At 37.5% G+C, this 21,081-nt stretch overlaps 1 protein-coding gene across 2 annotated transcripts in view; it reads right to left on the reverse strand.

The window, feature by feature from the left end:
• LOC111151960 (zinc finger protein 277) overlaps positions 1 to 21,081 on the reverse strand; it is a 104,579-nt gene that overhangs the window by 32,872 nt on the left and 50,626 nt on the right. The window contains exons 2-4 of one of the 2 annotated variants that reach the window (XM_022510206.1): positions 12,731 to 12,932; positions 7,141 to 7,229; positions 6,670 to 6,752 (exon numbers count right to left, since the gene is read on the reverse strand). In XM_022510206.1, coding sequence (XP_022365914.1) covers positions 6,670 to 6,752; positions 7,141 to 7,229; positions 12,731 to 12,932 — 374 coding nt within the window. The remainder of the gene's footprint in view (positions 1 to 6,669; positions 6,753 to 7,140; positions 7,230 to 12,730; positions 12,933 to 21,081) is intronic. The other variant, XM_022510207.1, reaches the window with a different exon arrangement.

Below are 21,081 nucleotides of genomic sequence, written 5' to 3' on the forward strand. Positions count from 1 at the left end.
TTATGTTTGGGAAAGTTGTTCTAGATGCAATCAGAAGGAGTATGCTACAAGGGTAGGAATTACGCCAGAAACGTATACATGTAAACTGACTTTTTTGCTTTGAAGACACTAATAGAAAATAATTTAATCCTTTACTAAAAATCTCTAAAATATATAAAGAAAAGTGCCAGGAAGAAAAAAAATCTTAGTAGGAGAACCACAATTTCATTTTGTTGTTGCTTTGATTGTGTGTGTGTGGGGGGGAGGTGGAATATATAAAGTAGCATTAAAATCAAACATTTTTAAAAAAAAAATTTTAAAAAAGGTGATATGATAGTGATTTTTTAAAAAAGAGAAACTTCCAGGCAGTTAAATGGATATCTCTCCTTATCCCAATTTAATTGAAATTACATCTTGTTACTGAGAGCTTATGAATGCCACATCTTTTCCCATGGGCCAACTGAAAAACTAGTGGTTTTTAATACTAAGGTGTAACCCAGTGATTAAAGATGTGTGCCTTGCTATTTTATATCTCTTTTAACAATCAGGGAGATCTAAAAAAAATCAGGGAGATCTGACTATACAGGTTTATTGACCCATCTCACCAATACTTGAGGATTAAAATTTAAGTTAAACCTTTATGAAGAAGGTTCAGAGTAGATACAAAGTAAACAGGACAATCCCAACCCTTAAGAGCATTTATTCCAACAAGGAAGATAGATTTCTGAATAACAGTAATTGAAAAGCCAAATAAAATAGTGTATTAAGAGATCTCTGAAGACGTTATTAATTCTTATAGGTGGCATCTGGAAGCTTTTTTGGCAAATGTGGCATTTAAGCAATATCTTGAGGGGTATTTTATTTATACAGGTTGACTGGTGGGATGGCATTCCTGGTTGATGAAGCAGAGTCCTGAAAGTACCTAATACATTTGAGTAAATGTGAGACAAGTAGTGTTTTCACCAGACTGCATTCTCTACAAGGGCAGGGAGTATGGCCCATTTCATCCACTGCTAGAACAACAGCATTTAGAACACTGTCTGGTACAAGATAAATATTTATTAAATAAACTGAACACTGAATAACTGAAAGATAAAAGACACTAGAAATGCAGGCTTAGCTCATAAAATCTTAAGAATATGCAGATGATAAAGAACACTGCAGGTTTTGGCAGAATAAAATAATCTGCTATATGTTTTAATATTAAAATATTAAATTATATTAAAATTCTGGAAGCAATGTCAATTGATTGGAGAGGTGAGTCCACAGGCAAGGTAAGATAAAAGGCATGAAGATTACAAAGAAAAGTATGAAAATGGGATTCAGAAGTGGAACTGACAGGAGTTAAAGATAACCCTAGAAATCTCCAAATTGAGTAACCAGAAGAATGGTGGTACCATTACATAAGCAAACAGGCAAATCATAAATTTTAGTAGAGAAAGAAATAAGTTCAGTTTTAGGCACATTCAACTTAAGGTGTTGACTGGAAATCCATATGGAGACGTTTAGTATAAGGAAGGAGAGTTAGATTTGGGGTTTAAATTTTTTTTTTAATTTTTTAAAGATTTTATTTATTTACTTGAAAGAGAATGAGTGAGAGAGAGCATTAGAGAGGAGGTCAGAGGGAGAAGCAGACTCCCCAAGGAGCTGGGAGCCCGATGTGGGACTCGATCCTGGAAGTCCGGGATCATGACCTGAGCCGAAGGCAGTCGTTCAACCAACTGAGCGAGCCACCCAGGCGCCCTAGATTTGGGGTTTAGAGGTAAACCAAGATGAAAGCTGTAGATGAACTCAATCAACAGGTATTTATTCTGACTGCCTACTCTGCACCAGCACCAATAGTTGAGCCTTCAGTGTAGCGGTAATAGTTATGAGAGTGCACAGTCTAGATGAGGGAACGACCTTGAGAAACTTATACATACCCATTGAAGAGAAAAGGGGCTAAAGGGCCACTGGAGGATATTAAGGCAGAATGATGAGATCAAGGAAACATGTTTGTTTATTTCAATAATTATTTTTAAAAATATTTTATTTATTTGAGAGAGAGAGAGTGTGTGCGTGTGACAGGGGGCGCGACAGACTGAGAGGGAGAAGCAGACACCCTGCTGAGCAGGGAGCCTGATGTGGGACTCAATCCCAGGACCCTGGGATCATGATCCCCTGAGCCAAAGGACAAAGGCATGACCTGACTAAGTCACCCAAGCACCCCCATTTTTATTTATTTTTAGAAAGATTTTCTTTCCTTTGAGCGTGGGGGGTTAGGGGGTGGGTGGGAAGGGACAGAGGGAGAGAGAGAGAATCCCTGAGCGTTGAGCCTGATGCGGGTCCTGAGATCATGACCCAAACAAAAACTGGTCTGATGGTCCTTACCCAAGCACCTAAGCCACCCAAGCACCTAAGGGAACATTTTAAAGAAGAAAGCTAAAGAAAAGAAGGTATACAAACTATTAAACTCTCGAGAATCTTTCCTAATCTGCAGTTCCCTTCTGAGCACAAATAAAAAAAAGAAAAGAAGTGTTAAGTAGGAATCAAGCTTTTCAAAAAGAAAACTGGGAACACACACAAATCTCACAAATGTCACAAGGAACCAGTGAGGTCTACAAGAAAATGGAAAAAGAAATATGGTTCTAGCCTTAAATCTGCTATGGTAACCTGAAGTGAATTCTTTAGACTCTATATATGTCCAACTATTCACATAGAAATAGGAATTTTTTAAAAAATGGGGGAAATACCAACACGAACTTAGCAATATATTGAGAAGTGGCAAAGTCAATTTGAACTCAAATCATACAGAAGTATTTAACTAAATGCTTTATTGAGAGTTTCAAATGAGAGAGGAAATATCAAAGAATATAATCCATATGAGTTACCATTAATGTAAATCAGGAGAACAAATGCCACATGAGTTCTCCAGTTTGAGGGTCCCTCCCTCATGGACTTGAACTGAATTCACTTAAACACGGATTACATTATATATCCAGTATCATAATGTAACTTAATTGGTTTAAATTACATTTTTCAGAAGCTAGATTGAAACTCTGATGAAGAGAAATTCTTTGATAAAATACAATCAATGACAAATAAGGAAAAAACTACCAAGCTGTGGCAGAGTGGGTGACTTAACCCTCTGGGTGTATGATTCCCCTCCGGCAAGTTCTTAGAGGGAGAATAAGGACCAAGGGCATAAATCTCTTCACGAGTTCCAATACACGATGACAAAGCACCTTTCAGGAATGGTAAACCAATTCATATTCTTAAAAGTGGCTGAAAAAGTTTTTGTCCTTGATGAAAGATAAACGGTGTACTATTGCTTTTGCTCAGAATTGTTTCATTGGATTGTTTGGACTTCGTTCTGGAAATGCCTGTTACTGATAATGTAGAGCTCATTATACAGAAAAGAGAGATATCTTGTCATCACTGCAAACGAACATCACCCACACCAACTTCATGCTTCCATAGTTTAGAGCATAAAACTGTGATGAAATGCCTGACTGCAAATTCAACCTGTCTCCCTGCTATTTGGCAAATCTTTCCTTGTTTGATCCTCTCACCATGATTCCCAGCAGCAGCCTATTGTAAATCTCCTGTTTTCCCTAAATTCCAGTCCTAGCCTAAATCCCTTCCCTATACAGATGTGTCAAACACTGAGCATCCAAACAGAGCAATTCCCAGAGTCTAGAATAAGAGTAAGGCATACGGGAAGCTAAGTACTTACTACTAGACTGGCATAGCACTCTTAAAAAAGGCACACATTTGGTTTAAAGCCCCATCTTGCTTCTTGTTCACTATGTGGTCCTGGGCAAAAGAGTCTTTCTAGGACAGAGTTTCCTCATGAAGAGAACAGCATTTAAATAGCTACTTCAGAGGGCTGACGTGAAGCAAGGACCCAAGGCAAGGAATGGCATATGGGTGGCTCTCAGTAACTGCTAGCTTCTTTCCATGTCTCCACGTTGCTCTGCTCTTTGCCAGAGTTGTCAGCGTTAAGTGGATTTTTACACAGGTATATTTATCATCTTTTTTCCACTTCACTCCCATAGACAATGGGGAGACATCGATGGGTCTTTATCACTATAAAGTCAATGTTCCACAACTTAGCTCCATCTCATCTCTCTAAATCCATATCCTACCCCTCCTCCAAAAATCTTTCTACCTTAGCCAGACTGGATTTAATCAACTTTCCTGACATCTTGAATACTTAGATCCACATGCATTTTTCCTCTCATTTTCACAACTCTCCAATTGCCCAAATCCATTTCACTGTTAGGATACAGTATTATCATTGTTATTTGCAACCTTTATTGAGTGCTTTTTATGTGGCAGATACTGTTCTAAGTATATTACATGCAATATCTACTTCATCTTCACAAACCCTACAAGATATTCTGTCATCTCCAGTACTGAGACAAGAACACATATTTGCCTTTTTCCTCTAGAGTCTATATGCTCTTCTATCATAGGAGCCATGCCTTGCATTTTTTCCTTTGTATGATTATCTAGTTAAGCAGGAATTCAATGAATATATACATATATATTTCACATTTTGTTTAGCTGCCATAATACTCACTTTCATCAAATCTATCACTTTGTCAGACTACAAAGTTAGTAAGAAGGTATGATGTGATTTAATAAGAAACACACATTTGGTCTTTGTCCTTGCACATAGCTCCTAAAGTCCTAAGTGTTCAGAGCTATAAAAAGTGTTTTTTTTGATATGTTAATGAGTGACTTTTGGAAAGCACACAAGTAACCTAAGGATGTGAGGGATGCTGCCAGTGGAGCCAACTGTGTGATTAGAGGGTTACAATTTTCAGCAACACCCCTCCTACCTAGGAGAGAGGACAGAGACTGAGTTCAGGCACCAAAGGCCAATGAATTAATCAGTCATGTCTCAGTAATGAAGCCTCCACAAAAATCCCAAAAGGACAAGGTCTGGAGAGCTTCCAGGTTGATGAACCAGAATACGTCCATGTGCTGTCTTGCCGGGCCCCAAACTCTATAGGGACAGAATCTCCTTTGCTTGGGATCTCATCCCTTGTATGTATCTCTGCATCTGCTATTGATTCATATTCTTTTGATATCCTTTGTAATAAACTGGCAATGTTGTTAGTAAACTGGTTTCCTAGAGGGAGCTACTCTGGCAAATTAATGAAACCCAAGGGGGTGGGGGTCACGGAAACCTCTGATTTACAGTCAGTGGGTCAGAAGCACAGGTAGCAACCTGGACTTGCAATTGTCATCCGAATGGCAGGGCAGTTTTGTGGGACTGAGCCCTCAGTCTGTGGAATTGGATACTATCTCTGGGCAGATAGTGTCAGAATTGAGTTGAATTGTAGGACACACAGCTGGTGTTGGAGAATCGCCAGTGGTTTGCGGAAAAAGAAAACAAACATGCTGAAATGGGTGTCAGAATCTTAAAAGATCACCTAAATTTTAGAGATGTAATATTTCTGGGACTGCATCTATCTGCAGACATATAGTAAAGATTCTGTGTATAGAGTAATAGCAATGGCTGAAGTAGTAGGGTTTGATATAAAGAAATCCTTGGGGCACTAGGATTATGTCAGTTTGATCATTCTTGATTAAGGCCACTGTGAGCGACAGTGAGAAAACCCAAAGCAATAAAAAATTATGAGTAAGTACAAGCAAACAACCTCCCCCTCCAAAAGACTGCAAATTCATCCGTGTTTTGTAGATTGCTTAAGACACTACAACAGAGAAAGAAGAAAGACTTAAGAAGTCCCGTTTCTTTACTGGGTTTGTTGCCACAGTAAAAGCATAACTTTTTTGACATACAAATCAACATCCAACAATATCCTTTCTCCTCCCTGTGTGAGAAATAATCATTTGGAGTGTTTACAAAATATAAGGTGCTTCAGGAGGCTTCCTTAATCCTATGACTCTGATGGATTAGAACGTATTTTCTTTTTCCATGTCTTGAGAATTTAGCAGAAAACAATGAAATCACAGCTCTCTGTCATAACATTATTTAGCCAAATCCAAAGACATAAGGAATATTTAAAGGTAACCACTAAAGGAGGAGCAAGTCATTTTCAAGTAATAGTTGAGAATAAATCACAAATAATGGAAAATTGTATATTTTTAAATAAAATTATTAACTTTAAAAAAATGAACAAATTTCTGTTCAACTTATGAAAATAAAAATGCTCACACTTGTATATGTTGTCACCCTTTTTAAAGACCAAAAATGCTGAGAGTTTCAAATTAGCTTGCTTATGATTAAAGCTGAAAATGAGAAAGGCTACTATGAACAAACCATATGCTTAATTCATAAAGGGGTATAAAAGAAGTACATAGCACATTCCAGTGAAGAGGAGAGAAAAAAAGTTAATTAATTCAACTCAATTTTAGCTGAGGGCATTTTTCCACGACTGCTGAACCCTAGCATGTGCCAGGCAGCTAAAATTACACTAAAATGTGTAAGCTTTGTTGTTATTTTAGAGATAATCCAGGAAGCCAAACAAAGTAAAAAATTCTCACTGCATTTTTAACATGAACGCTTTAATCTTCAATCAAGTGTATACTTATCTTCTGTTTTAAGATCTTTATGTATTACCTCTTTTGTGTATGTTTGAAAGTTTTAAGATTAAAAAGTGAAAACAAACAAAAAAGAACAAAAGTGATTTTACATGTATTTCCAAAACATTGTTCATCCTCTAAAACCATTCTTACCAGTCTCTGTTTCTGAAGTTCTTCTCTAAGTAGTCGATCTTCTGGTAAAACGTCACATAACAAAAAGTAATTGTCTTGTTCTTCTGTTGAGAGATTAGGAAAATAAATAAGGTCTACCAGCCATACCCGCCATACCACCCTGAACCCGCCAGATCTTGTCTGATCTTGGAAGCTAAGCAGGGTCGGGCCTGGTTAGTACTTGGATGGGAGGAAAATAAATAAGAAATGGTATTTATCATTTTTTTCTCCAGAAGGATTTATTCCTTTAAAAAACATACATATATGTATGTCCATTAGAATCTCTCTTCTGGTATATAGTTCTGCTTAGCCATATTGAAGTTAGGCAACATAAAGAGAGCAATTTAATTTTAGCTACCACGAAAGTGAGAGAAATCTAATTTAAGGAAGTAAGGTTATTTCTTTGGATTTTTGGATTATAGGGAAAATATGGTACCTAAGATGTATACTTACCAAGTGGAGCTGTGGAATTGATTCTTATCACACTACAAAAATCTGTAATGGGCTGTTCAGTGAACCTTTTCCTCCAATATAAAATGTACCTTAGAATAATCAAAAACAAAGGATAGTAAGAAGACCCAATATTCTACTTACTATAGAGTGATAAGGTTTTATAAGACCATTTAATTATCCCAAAACAATAAATCAAATGTTGACTGAGAACTGCTAGAAAATTTGTAAGTGGAAATGCAGTAGAGCACTGTAGAAATATGAAATAAATATTTAATGAAATGAAATTACTCTGTAAAGGCGTGGACATGATTAAACTTTACTATCCCCAAATTCAATAAACAGACATATGGGGAAGTTTAAATGAATTATTCTTAGGTGATAATGAAGTTTTTCTGAAATCACATCTAAGTTTGTGTGAATTTAAAATGCAACAATGATTAAATAGGCTTTATCACACATTTTCCAATAAATTGAAAAGTGGGGGGTTATCTTACACATAAAAAGTACTTAAGGCAAAAAAAAAAAATGCAATGAGATGTCAGTCTAAATTCAATACCTATATGACAAGATAGAAAAATTTTGTATGTGCACGCTGTGGCTGAAATGAGGCAGATTTTTTGAAAAATAGCCAAGCTTACAATTATATCTAATGAGTAGAGTTAGAAGCAGCACCCTGTGTAAATTGTAAAGCATAGCCTAACACTTGGACCGGCACTGTCTGATGAAAGAAGGAGTAAGATGACAGGATTCAATGACCTGTTCATCTTTCTGTTTATCTAATAAGATTTATATTGGCAATTGCAATCTCATTTATCAAATGGTACCAAGACAAGAAGGTAGCCTCCTTCATGGGGAGAAGAGACATGGAAAGGTTGACTTTATAGCTGACCGTTTGTTTATCAGGCTATATGGTTGATATATAAAGAACAACAACAACAACAACAACAAAGAACAACCAAAAAAACTTAGAGCAGAGAAAGAAAAACCCCTGAAGGGGATGGGACTTATCGAAATAGATTTAGTAACAGACAGTAAAAATTTGGACATTTTAAATGGCTTGGTAGAGCAACTAGCAGTGTTTTGTACATAGTAGGTTAACAAGAAATATTTTTAAGAGGTAGAAGAGCGTTTAAAGATTCCTGTAAGTTTCTCTTAGTAGCCTTCAACTCTCACAATTTTGTCTCCTTTTAATTCTTCTTTCCCTTTTTCTTAACATTAACGTCCTAGCCCCATGGTGCTCTACAGAAAGGGCTTCATGTATTTAAAAAAAAAAGAAAAAAAAAGTGCTTGGGGAGAGGTCTGAGAGAAAGAGAGAACTGTGACACAGAAAAATATAAACAGATGACAAGACTGAGTTTGGAACATATAAGGAAAAGAAGTAAAAGAATAACATATGAAAATAGAACCATGTTTTAGTTCTTCCTTCTCATGTACAACCATACTGTGACCTGGATGGTTAAATAAGGGGAGAACTCTTTCCTTATAGATGGTGCAAGACCTTATTTTAAGAGATCTAAAAATGACATATCCGAAGCTCCAGCTCACCCTCAAACCATAACCACTGACACTATGGTGAGCTTGTTGGCTTCCACACTAGAAGTGTCAGATGCAGAAGGCAAGTGTGTATTGGAGCCATCAATGGGGAAGAAAAGAAGAAAAGTACCTACCAAAGGGGGAAACATTATTCTCTGGTCACTGAGGGCAGACTGCACTGTCCACTTAGTATCTTAAACAGCTACTCTTATTCTCTTCTTTTTCATTACCCACAATTTACCACCAAACCAGCGGAGAGAGAAAAAGGGGGAAATAAAAGGAAAGAGAAGACAACATAACAATGATACTCCCAGCCACTCTCCTTATTTTCCCCTCAGCATATTTCTATTGTAAATTGGTACCAGGGATGAAGAATATAGAAGAACCTCTATTAGAGACGCCAGGAATAGAAGATGGATTGTTCTTCCAAACCATACTACATAGCCATCTATTTTCTGACTAATCAAATTCATACAGCAGAACTGGGTGCTAAGATAATGGACTTAAACAAAAACCAGGACAGTCAAGTTGGATACAGAGTTTTCATCATGGCTACCACTACAATACACCATGGAGAGGTTCCTCACCCCGATTACTACTCCAGTGAGGCCATCTGGGGGATATTCAATGTTAGGGGAACACTTAGTGTGTCTCTTCTTCATGTTTTTACTTCTCTAGTGTATTTAAAGCTACAGTTGCAATCATTCAATATTTAAAGGCAGCCAATAAATGACATGTGATATGACTTCTTTATTTGGAGGACAGTTATCAAAGCATTTTATACTTCATTAAAAAGCCATAAGAGTAATTATTAGGTAGTCAGCAAATACTTTTTTCTTTTGAAAGAATTTCAATCATGTTTCATTGAATTGTTTCCCAAAAAAATCCTTCTAGTCTTGCTTGCCCAGCCTGACTGTAATTGGTGTACTTTCTGACAGAGGCATAAAGATTTGAGATATGGTTGTTAATTAAGTAGTACTGAATGACTGGAACTTAATATAGAAAGGGGCAAGAATTAAGAAGTTATCATTTATCTTCTGGAAAAATTTTATTTACTGTATAAAGCTTGTAAATGGTTCAGTGTAAATAACTATGTTAAACGGCTCAAAGGAAAGATTTCTATTTTTGTTTTATTCTGAGAAAGTTTTACTGTTAACTTTTTTCCAATAAAATGTTAAATATATTTAACATGAAAATTTATAGTTTCTTTCCTATAAAGAACATGGTAAGTAAGTATCTCACCTATTATTTATCATCTTTATTACTTATTGTACTCAGAAGAAACAATTCCTCTCTGAGAAGCTATATATGTACACATACATATATATATACACACACACATATACATGTAAATCTATACATATACACACACATATACCCACCCCTGAGACTTTTCTGACATTAGGAAAAAGTCATATAATGTTGAGAAGATTCCAACTTAACTCTCACAAGTAGTTAATGTTTGCATTGTTTTAGAGAGGAATTTTTAGTTTTCCTAAATAGTAGGAGGGTATTATCTAAAGGAGACTGGATATATCCAAAAGCATTTACTTTTTATTTATTTTTTTATCCAAAAGCATTTAAAAGCAAGAGTTTATTCACATACGTTCTTGGTCAATTTGAAGTAACCACCAAAGTGAAGCTTACTGGGAGGACAGTTGACAAGGAAAAGCTGGGTTTCCAAATTTAAAAGTACATGTTAACCACACACTTTATTTAGAAAGTGTATACATATGTATATATACATATATCAACTAAGTATCTTTTGCTTTTTAATTAAAGCATCTATTTTACTGCATAACTGCATTTAGAGGGTGATTGATTTCAACATTTAATTATTGACTCCTAAGTCTGAGACCTAGTAAATAATTTGGTTTTTCTGCCCACATACAGATGAGATTAATATTAATGATAAAAAAGAAAGGTTAGCACAAATATAGCTACTTAGCTATTATACATAACACAAAGGGAAAAATATAAACTCAAATTTAGATATTCCTCACAGATTTTAGAAGAAAGATAAATCTCCAATTATCACTGGTAGGTCATCATATTTTTCTCCAATTCCTGAGGAAGAATTTGCATTTACATGATAAAGTGGTAAGAGAATAGATTTACATCAAAGAAAAGCTGAGTTATACAACTTATCAAAGAATAGCTCATTTGATAGTCCTGTCAATGGTTATTTGGAAAGAATCTGAAGATCTCTAGCCTAAAAAGTATCTAAAACAAATACAACAGACCTGACTACATAGAACTAGAAATCATATATGAGAATACTCCCAAAATACTCACATACACACACAGACATATATATAAAAACACAAATATTTTAACTCAAAATAAAGATTAAGGAATGGGAATGAGAAGTATGAAGTGCTTCCTCTGAAATTATATAATAATTAGTTTATTCTACTAGTTGGTAGCATATATCATTCATAACTCTCCTTCACATTCTCTTTCTGCTTCCTGACCAGACAACACCAACATCTAAAAAAGCGCAATGCTGACGGGATATGAGGGGTCATAATAATACAGAAAGCACTCAACAGACATTCTGTATTGGTGTTAGGCAGTTGAGAAGAAGATGAAGGGTTAGAGAATAATATTACTCCTGTAGGCTTCCCGGCTATTTCAACTTAAAAACAAACTCATTCTCAAAGTTTAGAGTATTTAGGATCCGAAATTAAATTTTCTCAAAAGTTATGTTTGATATATAATAATTATGTTTTCAGACCAGCATAATACCCATAGAAAATTCAAGCTATAGTTGTGGAAAACTAAGAGTTCAAATATGTATCTTTTTTTTTTTTTTTTGGAGATCTTTTTTTTTTTTTTCCTTAAGATTTTATTTATTTATTTGACAGAGAGAGATCACAAGTAGACAGAGAGGCAGGCAGAGAGAGGGAGGGAAGCAGGCTCCCTGCCAAGCAGAGAGCCCGATGCGGGACTCGATCCCAGGACCCTGAGATCATGACCTGAGCTGAAGGCAGTGGCTTAACCCACTGAGCCACCCAGGCGCCCCTCAAATATGTATCTTTTGTAATAAAAATATAATGAAATTTTTGACTACCATCTGGTGGATATAAAAGATGTCCAAGGTACTGGCCAGTCCTATACATGTCCTGGTTTACCTAATGCTCAACAATCTTATGAGAGTTGGTGTTATTCCCTTTCACTGCTGAGGAAACTGTTGCTTAGAGTGGTTTAAGTAGTTTGTTAGAAGTTACATGGTCAGGAAGTCACCAAGTCTTCACTCAACCCTAGGCCTGACTGGTTTCACAGTTCAATCTTAGTAATATAGCTTGCTGCTTTGCAGGACCCATCGTAAGAAAGGAATTGCTTGCTAGGAATAATGCGGTCTGGCAGATACATCGTTTAGATGCAGAGATATTACAACATCTGGGCTACTGCAATGTTTTGTATGGAAATCAAGGCAGAATATCTAGAAATGGGTCTTGGCCAGATATACCAAAATGTATGCTTTTAGTAATTGTAAAAAACCAGTTAATTACCATGATAATGTGCATATGAAAAATGCTTCCAAGTGTCAACTAATAACAACATGAACATAACTGCATTTCTCTTGGACAATCACTTCTAGGAATTAGGAATTAGAAAACAATGAGTAACTGCTTATATTACCTGTCTGTTGGTATGGATATTCTAAGTCAGCTGCTCATAAACTGGAGTTTAGCTCACTTTGGGTCCTGGCTATGTAGGTGAAGTTCCTACACTTCACACATGCCCACGGTTGGCATTTCCACTAACCTTTATGTCTCTGCTCTTCATCCTCTTCGTCTTCTTCCACTCAGTACCTCATTCACTGACCTCAACAGCGATCTACGCTTATAACACTTTGGCTTGTTGAATAATTTTTTACTCTTTTGGCCTGACAGGCTCCAACCAAAGGTCCCTGTTCCCAACAATTTTTGAAAAATAGTATGAATGTTTACATTTGCATAGGAATACTTTTATATATAAACTTATCTTTAAGTTATGTTTTTCCTTTATGGAATACTGAATTTAATTCTTTTAGGGACAATGCAAAATTTACCTTTGGAAATCAGCAACCAACTTGACGTCAGCTATGACCATCTTATGTTCAATAATCATGTGCTTCAGAAGTTTGTCTTGTTCATCCATAGGAAAATGTTCTTCACAGAAAATACAAGGCACAGATGGAGAACCTTCTAAAGCGGTGATGCCACCTGGACTTTCTGGCAGGGAAAGCGGCTCCAGGATACAATCCTTACTGTCTGGGAGAGAGAAAAAGAAAAAACAAAAGCGAAAAGAAAAAAGAAAAAAAAAGAAAAAGCTGAAATCAACTCTTTAGGATCATTTCTCACCTCCTGCATTAAAAGGATCCTAAAGATATTTATGTCTTTCCAAAATGAAAAATACACAGTGCCAGAGTACAGGATACTTTATTATCCTTTTAAATGGATTCTGCAACCTAGAAGCAGGGAGTGTAACAAGGCAAGCTCAAACTCCCCATTTGCCGGCTTGAATGGGGGAAAAACCCATTTGTCAGAGCAGCTGTTCAAGCATTCTTGGACACTCTCCAATGGCAGCAATTCCGGGGGTACTTGCAGGGGGACTGCTGCAAAATGCTGTGTTAAGGTTCTATGGCTCGACTGTGACCTATGGCTGATAGTCATCACATTATGGTAAGTAAACGGTATATACTGAGTCTCCAGATGATACCACGGCAGTCTTTTAATCTGCTTCCTGTTGCAGCTGCAAACTCTTTCCTGTTTCTGATTACTTGTCACGTGCAAAGAAGATAGCTCTCATATTGGTTGACACAGCATGTGCTAGGTGGCCCAGGTGGCAATTTTTGATGTTGACTTATGTCTACCATTTGCTTTGTTACACAATTACGTACCATAACTCAAGTTCTTGTGAACAAAGAGATGAATGCTGACTTACTAGACATACATAGTAAACATTTTTCCTGCTGATACTGTTCATTTTTCCTAACATCATCTATAGTATCTTTAAGAGTAGATCTGTGTAAGGTCTATAGTTCTGAATTCAGGACTCAAACCACAGCCAGTTGTGTCAGGAGCCCTCTTCAGTCTTCCAGAGGGGGAAGGCTGCACCTATCACCTTATGCAAGGTACCGAGTAGTAACTAACTAGGCAACTAGGGTGAGATATTTAATATCTGAGGAAGGGCAGGGAATCTTCTTCATAAAGACAGACAGCTATTTCAGGGTGCCTGGATGGTGCAGTTAGTAAAGCACCCAACTTGGTTTTCATCTCAGGTCCTGATCTCAGGGTCCTGAGATCAAGTCCCATGTTGGGCTCTGTGCTCAGCGCAGTCTGCTTAAGACTGTCTCTCCTTATTCCTCTGCCCCTCCCCTCAATTCTCTCTTTCCTTCTCCCTCTCTAAAATAAATAAATGTTGAAAGAGAGAGAGAGAGAAAGGAGGAAAGAAAGTAAGTAAGTTATTCCATAAAAAAGTCTTTGGAATTAGTGTACTACTAATTTTATTTCTTGTTTTTATATTACTTTACCTTATTTCTAAAGGGCTTCTTAATTGCCTAATTCACAGAAACAGTCACTGGTGCACTGATAACCAGGCCTTAGCACTGGGTAAGCATTCTTTCACTCCACAAAAATCAGCTGAGTAGTAGCTTCTGAGTACTGGTCTTTTCTGCTTAATGTTGCATGATAGGATCCTTATTATCAAGGCTAAAGTGCTTGCAACTTGTTTGACAGTACAAATAAGTTGAAAGGATAGAGAGACAGAATGTATAGGGTTTATGCGAGCATGGGGATAGGAGAGTCACTTAACTGAGCTGGAAGGGAGGGTGTTCCAAAGGACATGTCCTCAATACATGATTCAAAATACTCTGCTTATATTAAAGTATGCTAAATTAAACTTTTATCTTAGTTCCATAAAATTATTTAATACCAGAAAAGGTGAAAATAGGATATATATGACAATGGAGAGACTATTTAAAATATACAAGCACTTCAAGAAGCACTATTAACAAAAGTGATGTTATCAACTATTACATTTATTAAATTATGCAATGGAAGCAAGGGATTCTGGAGTTCTATAGTTCTTCAGTTGTAGGTTAAATTATGTAGGAACTTAAACCCTCATGTTAAAAATAGGACGGGGGAAGAGAGGTAATATACTTATGAAACTATATTTTACATTCACTAGAATGGGACAATAAAAAACAACATATATTCTAAATAAAGGTACCATTAGTGAACATTAGCTGCCATCTAGAAAATAACAGATACCATCCTACACCCTTCCCCCTTAAATTGAATGATGTATATGCAAATTCATTTTGTTTGACTACAGAAAACAATGTATTAATCATCACCAATAGCAAGAGCTAACATTACTAAGTGTTTGATATTTGTAAATTACCAGCAGAGGCCTTCAGGGCACTTTCTCAATCATAGCTACCTTTCCCAATTAGTACTATTTTAACCCCCATCTGACAGATGAGACTACTGAGACTTAGAAAAGTTAAATCAAGGGACCTAAACACGGTAAGTTAAGACTAAATTCAAACAGGGGAGCCTGGGTGGCTCAGTGGTTAAAGCCTCTGCCTTCGGCTCAGGTCATGATCCCGGGGTCCTGGGATCGAGCCTCACATCGGGCTCTCTGCTCGGCAGGGAGCCTGCCTCTTCCTCCTCTCTCTCTCTGCCTGTCTCTCTGCCTACTTGTGCTCTGTCAAATAAATGAAAATCTTTAAAAAAAAAAAAAAAGACTAAATTCAAACAATACACTATTCTGCCCCAGTTCCAAAAGTCATTTCCCCAAATCTGTTTTTCTGTATACATTCAGTGCTATTTTGAATTCATATGTGTTTACAAGCCACACCGAATTTCTGTGTATTCTGCCAGTGTCCTGCAGTCTCTGCAATACTACTTCCACCAACAAATCTCAGTTCCCCGCCTCCTCCAAAAACTACTGGGTACAGTTTATCTCCATCATTGTCTGTATGCTTTCCCAGAGTTTCACTATAAATTCTCTAATGTTCTTCTGTGGTTCACCTCTCCTCCCTTTTGTATGTTCAAAGTCCAGTTTCTCTTTCTTCAAATTATTCTTGAGAGAATGAAACTAAATGTTCACCCATCCTAGAACCAAACTGCTTGTGGTTACTATAAAGACATATAGGAACAAAATCATATATATGCAAATTTCATGTATGAAGAACTTGTGGTTTAGAAGGTGCTACGTTGCTTTGGGAGCTCAAGTTACTCTGTAATCCAGAAAAGAAACAAAAATTTTTACAGACTTATTTATTTATTTGAGAGAAGGAGAGAGTGAGCATCTGCACAGGGAGGAGGGGCAGAGAGGGAGAGAGAAACTTTAAGCAGACTCCACACTGAGTCCGGAGCCCAACTTAGGGGCTTGATATCACAACCCTGAGCTCATGACCTGAGCCAAAATCAAGAGTCAGACACTCAACCAACTGAGCCACCCAGGCACTCCCAGAAATAAAAATTTTAATAGAACATTTTGGACAACAAGATTTTAGTGTTCTGACTCCTTAATTATTTATCATCATGCTCAAATTTACAACAGCATTGATCAAAAGAAGTAATTTGTTTACCTACTTGTCTTTCTTTTTCCCACTTTGGATTGTTAACCAGATGAGTCCTGGTCATCTTTATTTATCCGGCATGTATACTGTGTCACCGGACCTGGACTGTCACCACCACTGTGAGTTCATTTATGCAAGGCACTATTAAGCACTTCATATGTGCAGTATTAACTTTATATGTGTAGTATTAACCCAGTCAACCCCCATTATAACCCTAGGCCAGAGATTCCATTTCCTTCCCTATTTTATAGTTGAGGAAACTGAGATACTGAGAGACTAAATGCCTTGCCCTAGATAGCTAGTAAGTGGTGGAGCAGGGTTTGAATCCAAGTGGTCTGGCTTAAGCATTAGCAGTCTTACCCTATACATTAAGACTGAAGAAGTTGGACCTTTTCCTATAGGAAGCAGAGCCACTCCTACATTTAAACCACTTTGGGGAGAATGGATGAGAAAGGGACAAGTCTCAGGATGAGGAGATCGGCCAGCTGGGAAATGACTGCAGAGTCCAGGACGGGGGCAGTGACGTTAGCAATGCTTGGAGGGGATGGCGAAAGGAGCGGTTGCAGAGATTGCACGGACAGTTCCCGATTACTGGCTGGCCATAGGGAGTGAAGACAACTAGGATGCCTTCTGAGTTTCTGGCTGGGGAGGCAGTATGAATGAGAGGTGCCAGTCACCAATCTAGAAATATATGTAGAAAAGCAGGTGTTTTTGTTCTGAGAGAGGGATGGATAATGAGTTAAGCTTTAGATGAACCCACGTGACCTGCTCCAAAGTTAGATATTCCTGGCATGGGTTCTGGACAAGGGCAGCAGTCACTAGAGTTTCACGTGATGCATTTGTGTTATTTCCTCTGTTTGCTAGCACCCCAACCCCCCAAGTCCTCTTGAGGGTTTGACTCACTCCATCTCTCCATGCCCAACAATAGCAAATATCTCTGTTGTAATATGTGTCTCTAGGACAGTTTGGGAACTCCTCAAGGTCAAGGACTAAATTTTATTTTCATATCTCTAGTGTAGACTATAGACTGCCTGAACTACAGAGAGTATTTGATAAATGTCTGAAAGGACTCAGCTTCTAGGTAAGTCCCATTTCAGGGAACACTTGTAGCTGTCTGACTTTAGGGAAGTGAGAGAAACAGAGAATAATTACATCCAAATCTTTAGTGCTGTGGGCCTTGGTATAACGAGCCCACTGGTAATAAAGAATGATGCAAAAATTACACTAAATTCTAAGGTAACAAGTATTATTGAATTCTTCTTTTTTTTTTTTTTAATTTTTCATGCATACTGGCCAGTAGACAAGAGACAAGAGGCATTTGGAATGCAGAGTAAATTATACCACTCACATCAGAGGATGTTTCTATGGGAAAGGTCTGAATCTCAAGTATATTTTACTTTAGAGTAGTGGTTTCCAAATCTGTTGACATTACATCACCTGGAGGGCTTTTGAAAAGTAATGATTTCCAGACTTTGTTGTGGACTGAGGAAATGTAACTTTTACCAAGCAGTAGTTCCTAAACTGAAGTCTGAGGATCAGTGGTTCAAAGGATGATTCCATGGGGACTGTGGACATCTTGATTAAACGTGAGAGTATGATGAACTCATGGAAAGTCTATAAACAGGGAACAAGGCCTTGTGGCAAAGCTTACCTGGTACTGTATTCTGTCCTAAAGAGAGCTTCTCAAACACTAAGCACAGGGTCAGCAGAGATAACTCAGTAAGATTTGTCCAAGAGATTATTTCTAGCTGCCACCATAAGAATCATAGCTACAGGGCCGCCTGGGTGGCTCGGTTGGTTAAGCAACTGCCTCTGCTCAGGTCATGATCCGAGAGTCCCTGGATGGAGTCCCACATTGGGCTCCCAGCTCCACGGGGAGTCTGCTTCTCCCTCTGACCTTCTCCCCTCTCATTCTCTCTCTCTCTCACACACTCTCTCTCTCAAATAAATAACTAAATTCTTAAAAAAAAAAAAAAAAAAAGAATCATAGCTACAACTTACCACATGGTAAACAAAATAAATAAATAAATAAATAAATAAATACAGAAATATAGAATTCTTTGCTACAGGGACCTTGAACTTGTAAAGGCAAAAGGAAATAAACTTACATCTAGCTCCTTTCAGCAAAGAGGCAAAGCATCTTGGAAAGTCTGCTTTGGCCCCAAATCTGCTTCACACATTTGTTATAAATTAACAACAACAAATTATCTGCTCTAGTTCTCACTTTGAACAGCAACTCTGTTCAGATGAACTGTAAAAAATACCATCCCAAGAGGACTGAATTTTTGAGGAGATCCTATGCTGATTATAAATAATTTTACTGACTGGGTAAATCCCCGAAGGGCCAAATTATTACTCTAGAATCCTGCTTCTCAAAGTTTTAATGTGCTTACAATTCACCTGGAGACTTTGTTAAAATGCAGATCCAGATTCAGGAGGTGAGGGGGACAGGGAAATATGCCAATCCAATCTCTTGCTGCTATGAGCATAATTGAAAGATAGTCTCAGGTGCTATGCTCTGAAATCCTACTTGCACTGAAGCCAAGCTTCCACAGGCTGGTCTCAGTAAATGATTAGAGGCAGCAGAAATGGTAACGCAGTCCGGTTCCTGTGAGACATGAAATTTCACTAACATGTGACATTGGCTGGAGGACTCCCATCAGCTTGTCAGAAACTTGCTTACAACTGTGCCGCAGTCTGACAGTCTCCTCCACCACCACTCCTTCCCTCTTTCCTTCACAGGGGTCAGACCTACATTGCTACCTCCTCCAGCACTCTCTCCTTTTCTCCTCCTCTGGTATCTCCCCCCAAAATCTCTTACACGTCAAATCCCATCTTAGTGTGTGCTTCTTGGAGGACATGAACTAACAAAGTAGGTCTAGGAGGTAAAAAGGCTTGAAATTCTCCATGTCTGAGTTCCCAGGTGATGTCAGTCTGCTCATCCACAGCCATACTCTGAGTAGTAAGGTTCTACTGAGGGAACAAAACCAGTCACGAACTCATAATATATCTGAGTGCTAAAATGACAACCCTAGACTTTACAGTGTATCATTTCTGCCAAGTAGATAAAAGCTGCTGGTGCTTTGAAGAAAAAATAAGAAGCTTCTGAGGTTTCTGTCCCCCTTAAGTCAAATGAGAAAAGCCCATATCAACAAATAATCGATGAGAAGTTTTTCAGCATTCCTTCATGGGGAACTGCACAAGACCTCACACATCCCTTCAAGCCCTTTAAGGAAGCACCCACACTTTGCTTTGCACACTACCATCACACTGCTAAAACTCTGAAGGAAAAAAAAAAGCAGTATTTTGGTGATATATTCGTAATGTGGTGATACACTCAACCCAGATCAAATAAGTTTAGTTGCTACTCTTATCCCACTCTGATAATCTAACTGATAATCATAAAATCTGGAACAAAGATGGGCAAGGTATTTCTGTTTTTGTAGTTTTAACTTAGAAAATGCTATAAACAAACACCTAATTTCCAAAGTAAAGATTTCTTTTACATTTGTTATTTATATTAGTGTAATTTACTTGATGATTGCTTTCTTTAGTATTTTATCAAGTCAGATAATATTTTTCAGGCCTATTCTCTAAGCTTTTGATTTGACAAACATCATCCCTTTCCATAGGACTCCGATGCCAACTTAACCTTATTTACTATGTCTTAGTTTTATTCTGAAAGTTAAACTCCAAGAAGGTAACTTTATTTCTAAGTTCTTGACGGTACTTCTCTTGTAGCTAAAAAAAAGAGGATCTCTACTTCCTGTCTGTTTTTTTCTTTTTTTTTTTTTTGCCAGTTCCTTAATTTCTAAGTTTGCACCCCATACAGATGCATTTGGAAAATGGAGAAGACTGGGTCTGGTCTTTTTAACTATAACCTATCTCTAAAGCTCAGAGTAAGAATGTAAGACCCTTGGGCACTTGGGCAGCTCAGTTGGTGAAGCCACTGCCTTCTGCTCAGGTCATGATCCTGGAGTCCCAGGATTGAGTTGCACATCAGGCTCCCTGCTTGGCAGGGAGTCTGCTTCTCCCTCTGACCCTCCCCACTTTCATTCTCTCTCTCTCTCTCTCACTCTTTCTCAAATAAATAAATAAAAATCTAAAAAAAAAAGAATGTAAGACCCTTATTTAACTACCCTTGGGCTAATAATTCATTTTGTAAATTACTGAGACTTCATATTAAAAAGATTAATTTACTATACAACTACTAAGAGTAGGGGAATATGGGTAAGGAGGGTGCACTTAGGTTGAGTGTTATACATTCTTGACACCACACTGAGACTGCTGAGGAGGCTGTGCTGAATTAGTACACTCAACTATAGCTGGTGGGTTTGCCACAGCCTTTGGTATGGAAACAGGGTTATAAATACACTCAACCCTTAAACCTGTGCTTAGAAATTTAAGGAGCTAATTTAACACGAGCAAAAAGCTATAAAAACTTTATTACAACATCGCCTATAAAGCAAAGTAATAGAAACGACCTAAGTGTCATGCAAATGAAAATCAGTTTTTTAAAATATGGCAGGGGTGCCTGGGAGGCTCAGTCAATTAAGCATCTGACTTTGGCTCGGGTCATGATCTCAGGGTCCTGGGACTGAGCCCTGCATCAGTTCAGTGGGAGTCTGCTTGTTTATTTCCTCTTCTCCTTCAGCCCCTCCTCTACTTGTGTTCTCTGTTTCTCAAATAAAATCTTTAAAAAAATAAACTATGGTGTATCTGTGCTGTATATCATGCATTTGCTAAATGACAATTATGAAGACAGTGGAGAAATACTGTAAAAGATGTTTGATATTTGTTGAAAAGAGCCTAATCCACAATGAATT

The sequence above is a fragment of the Enhydra lutris genome, unplaced genomic scaffold, assembly GCF_002288905.1.
Source record: "Enhydra lutris kenyoni isolate GAN:26980312 unplaced genomic scaffold, ASM228890v2 scaffoldscaffold27, whole genome shotgun sequence".
Lineage (NCBI taxonomy): Eukaryota > Metazoa > Chordata > Mammalia > Carnivora > Mustelidae > Enhydra > Enhydra lutris.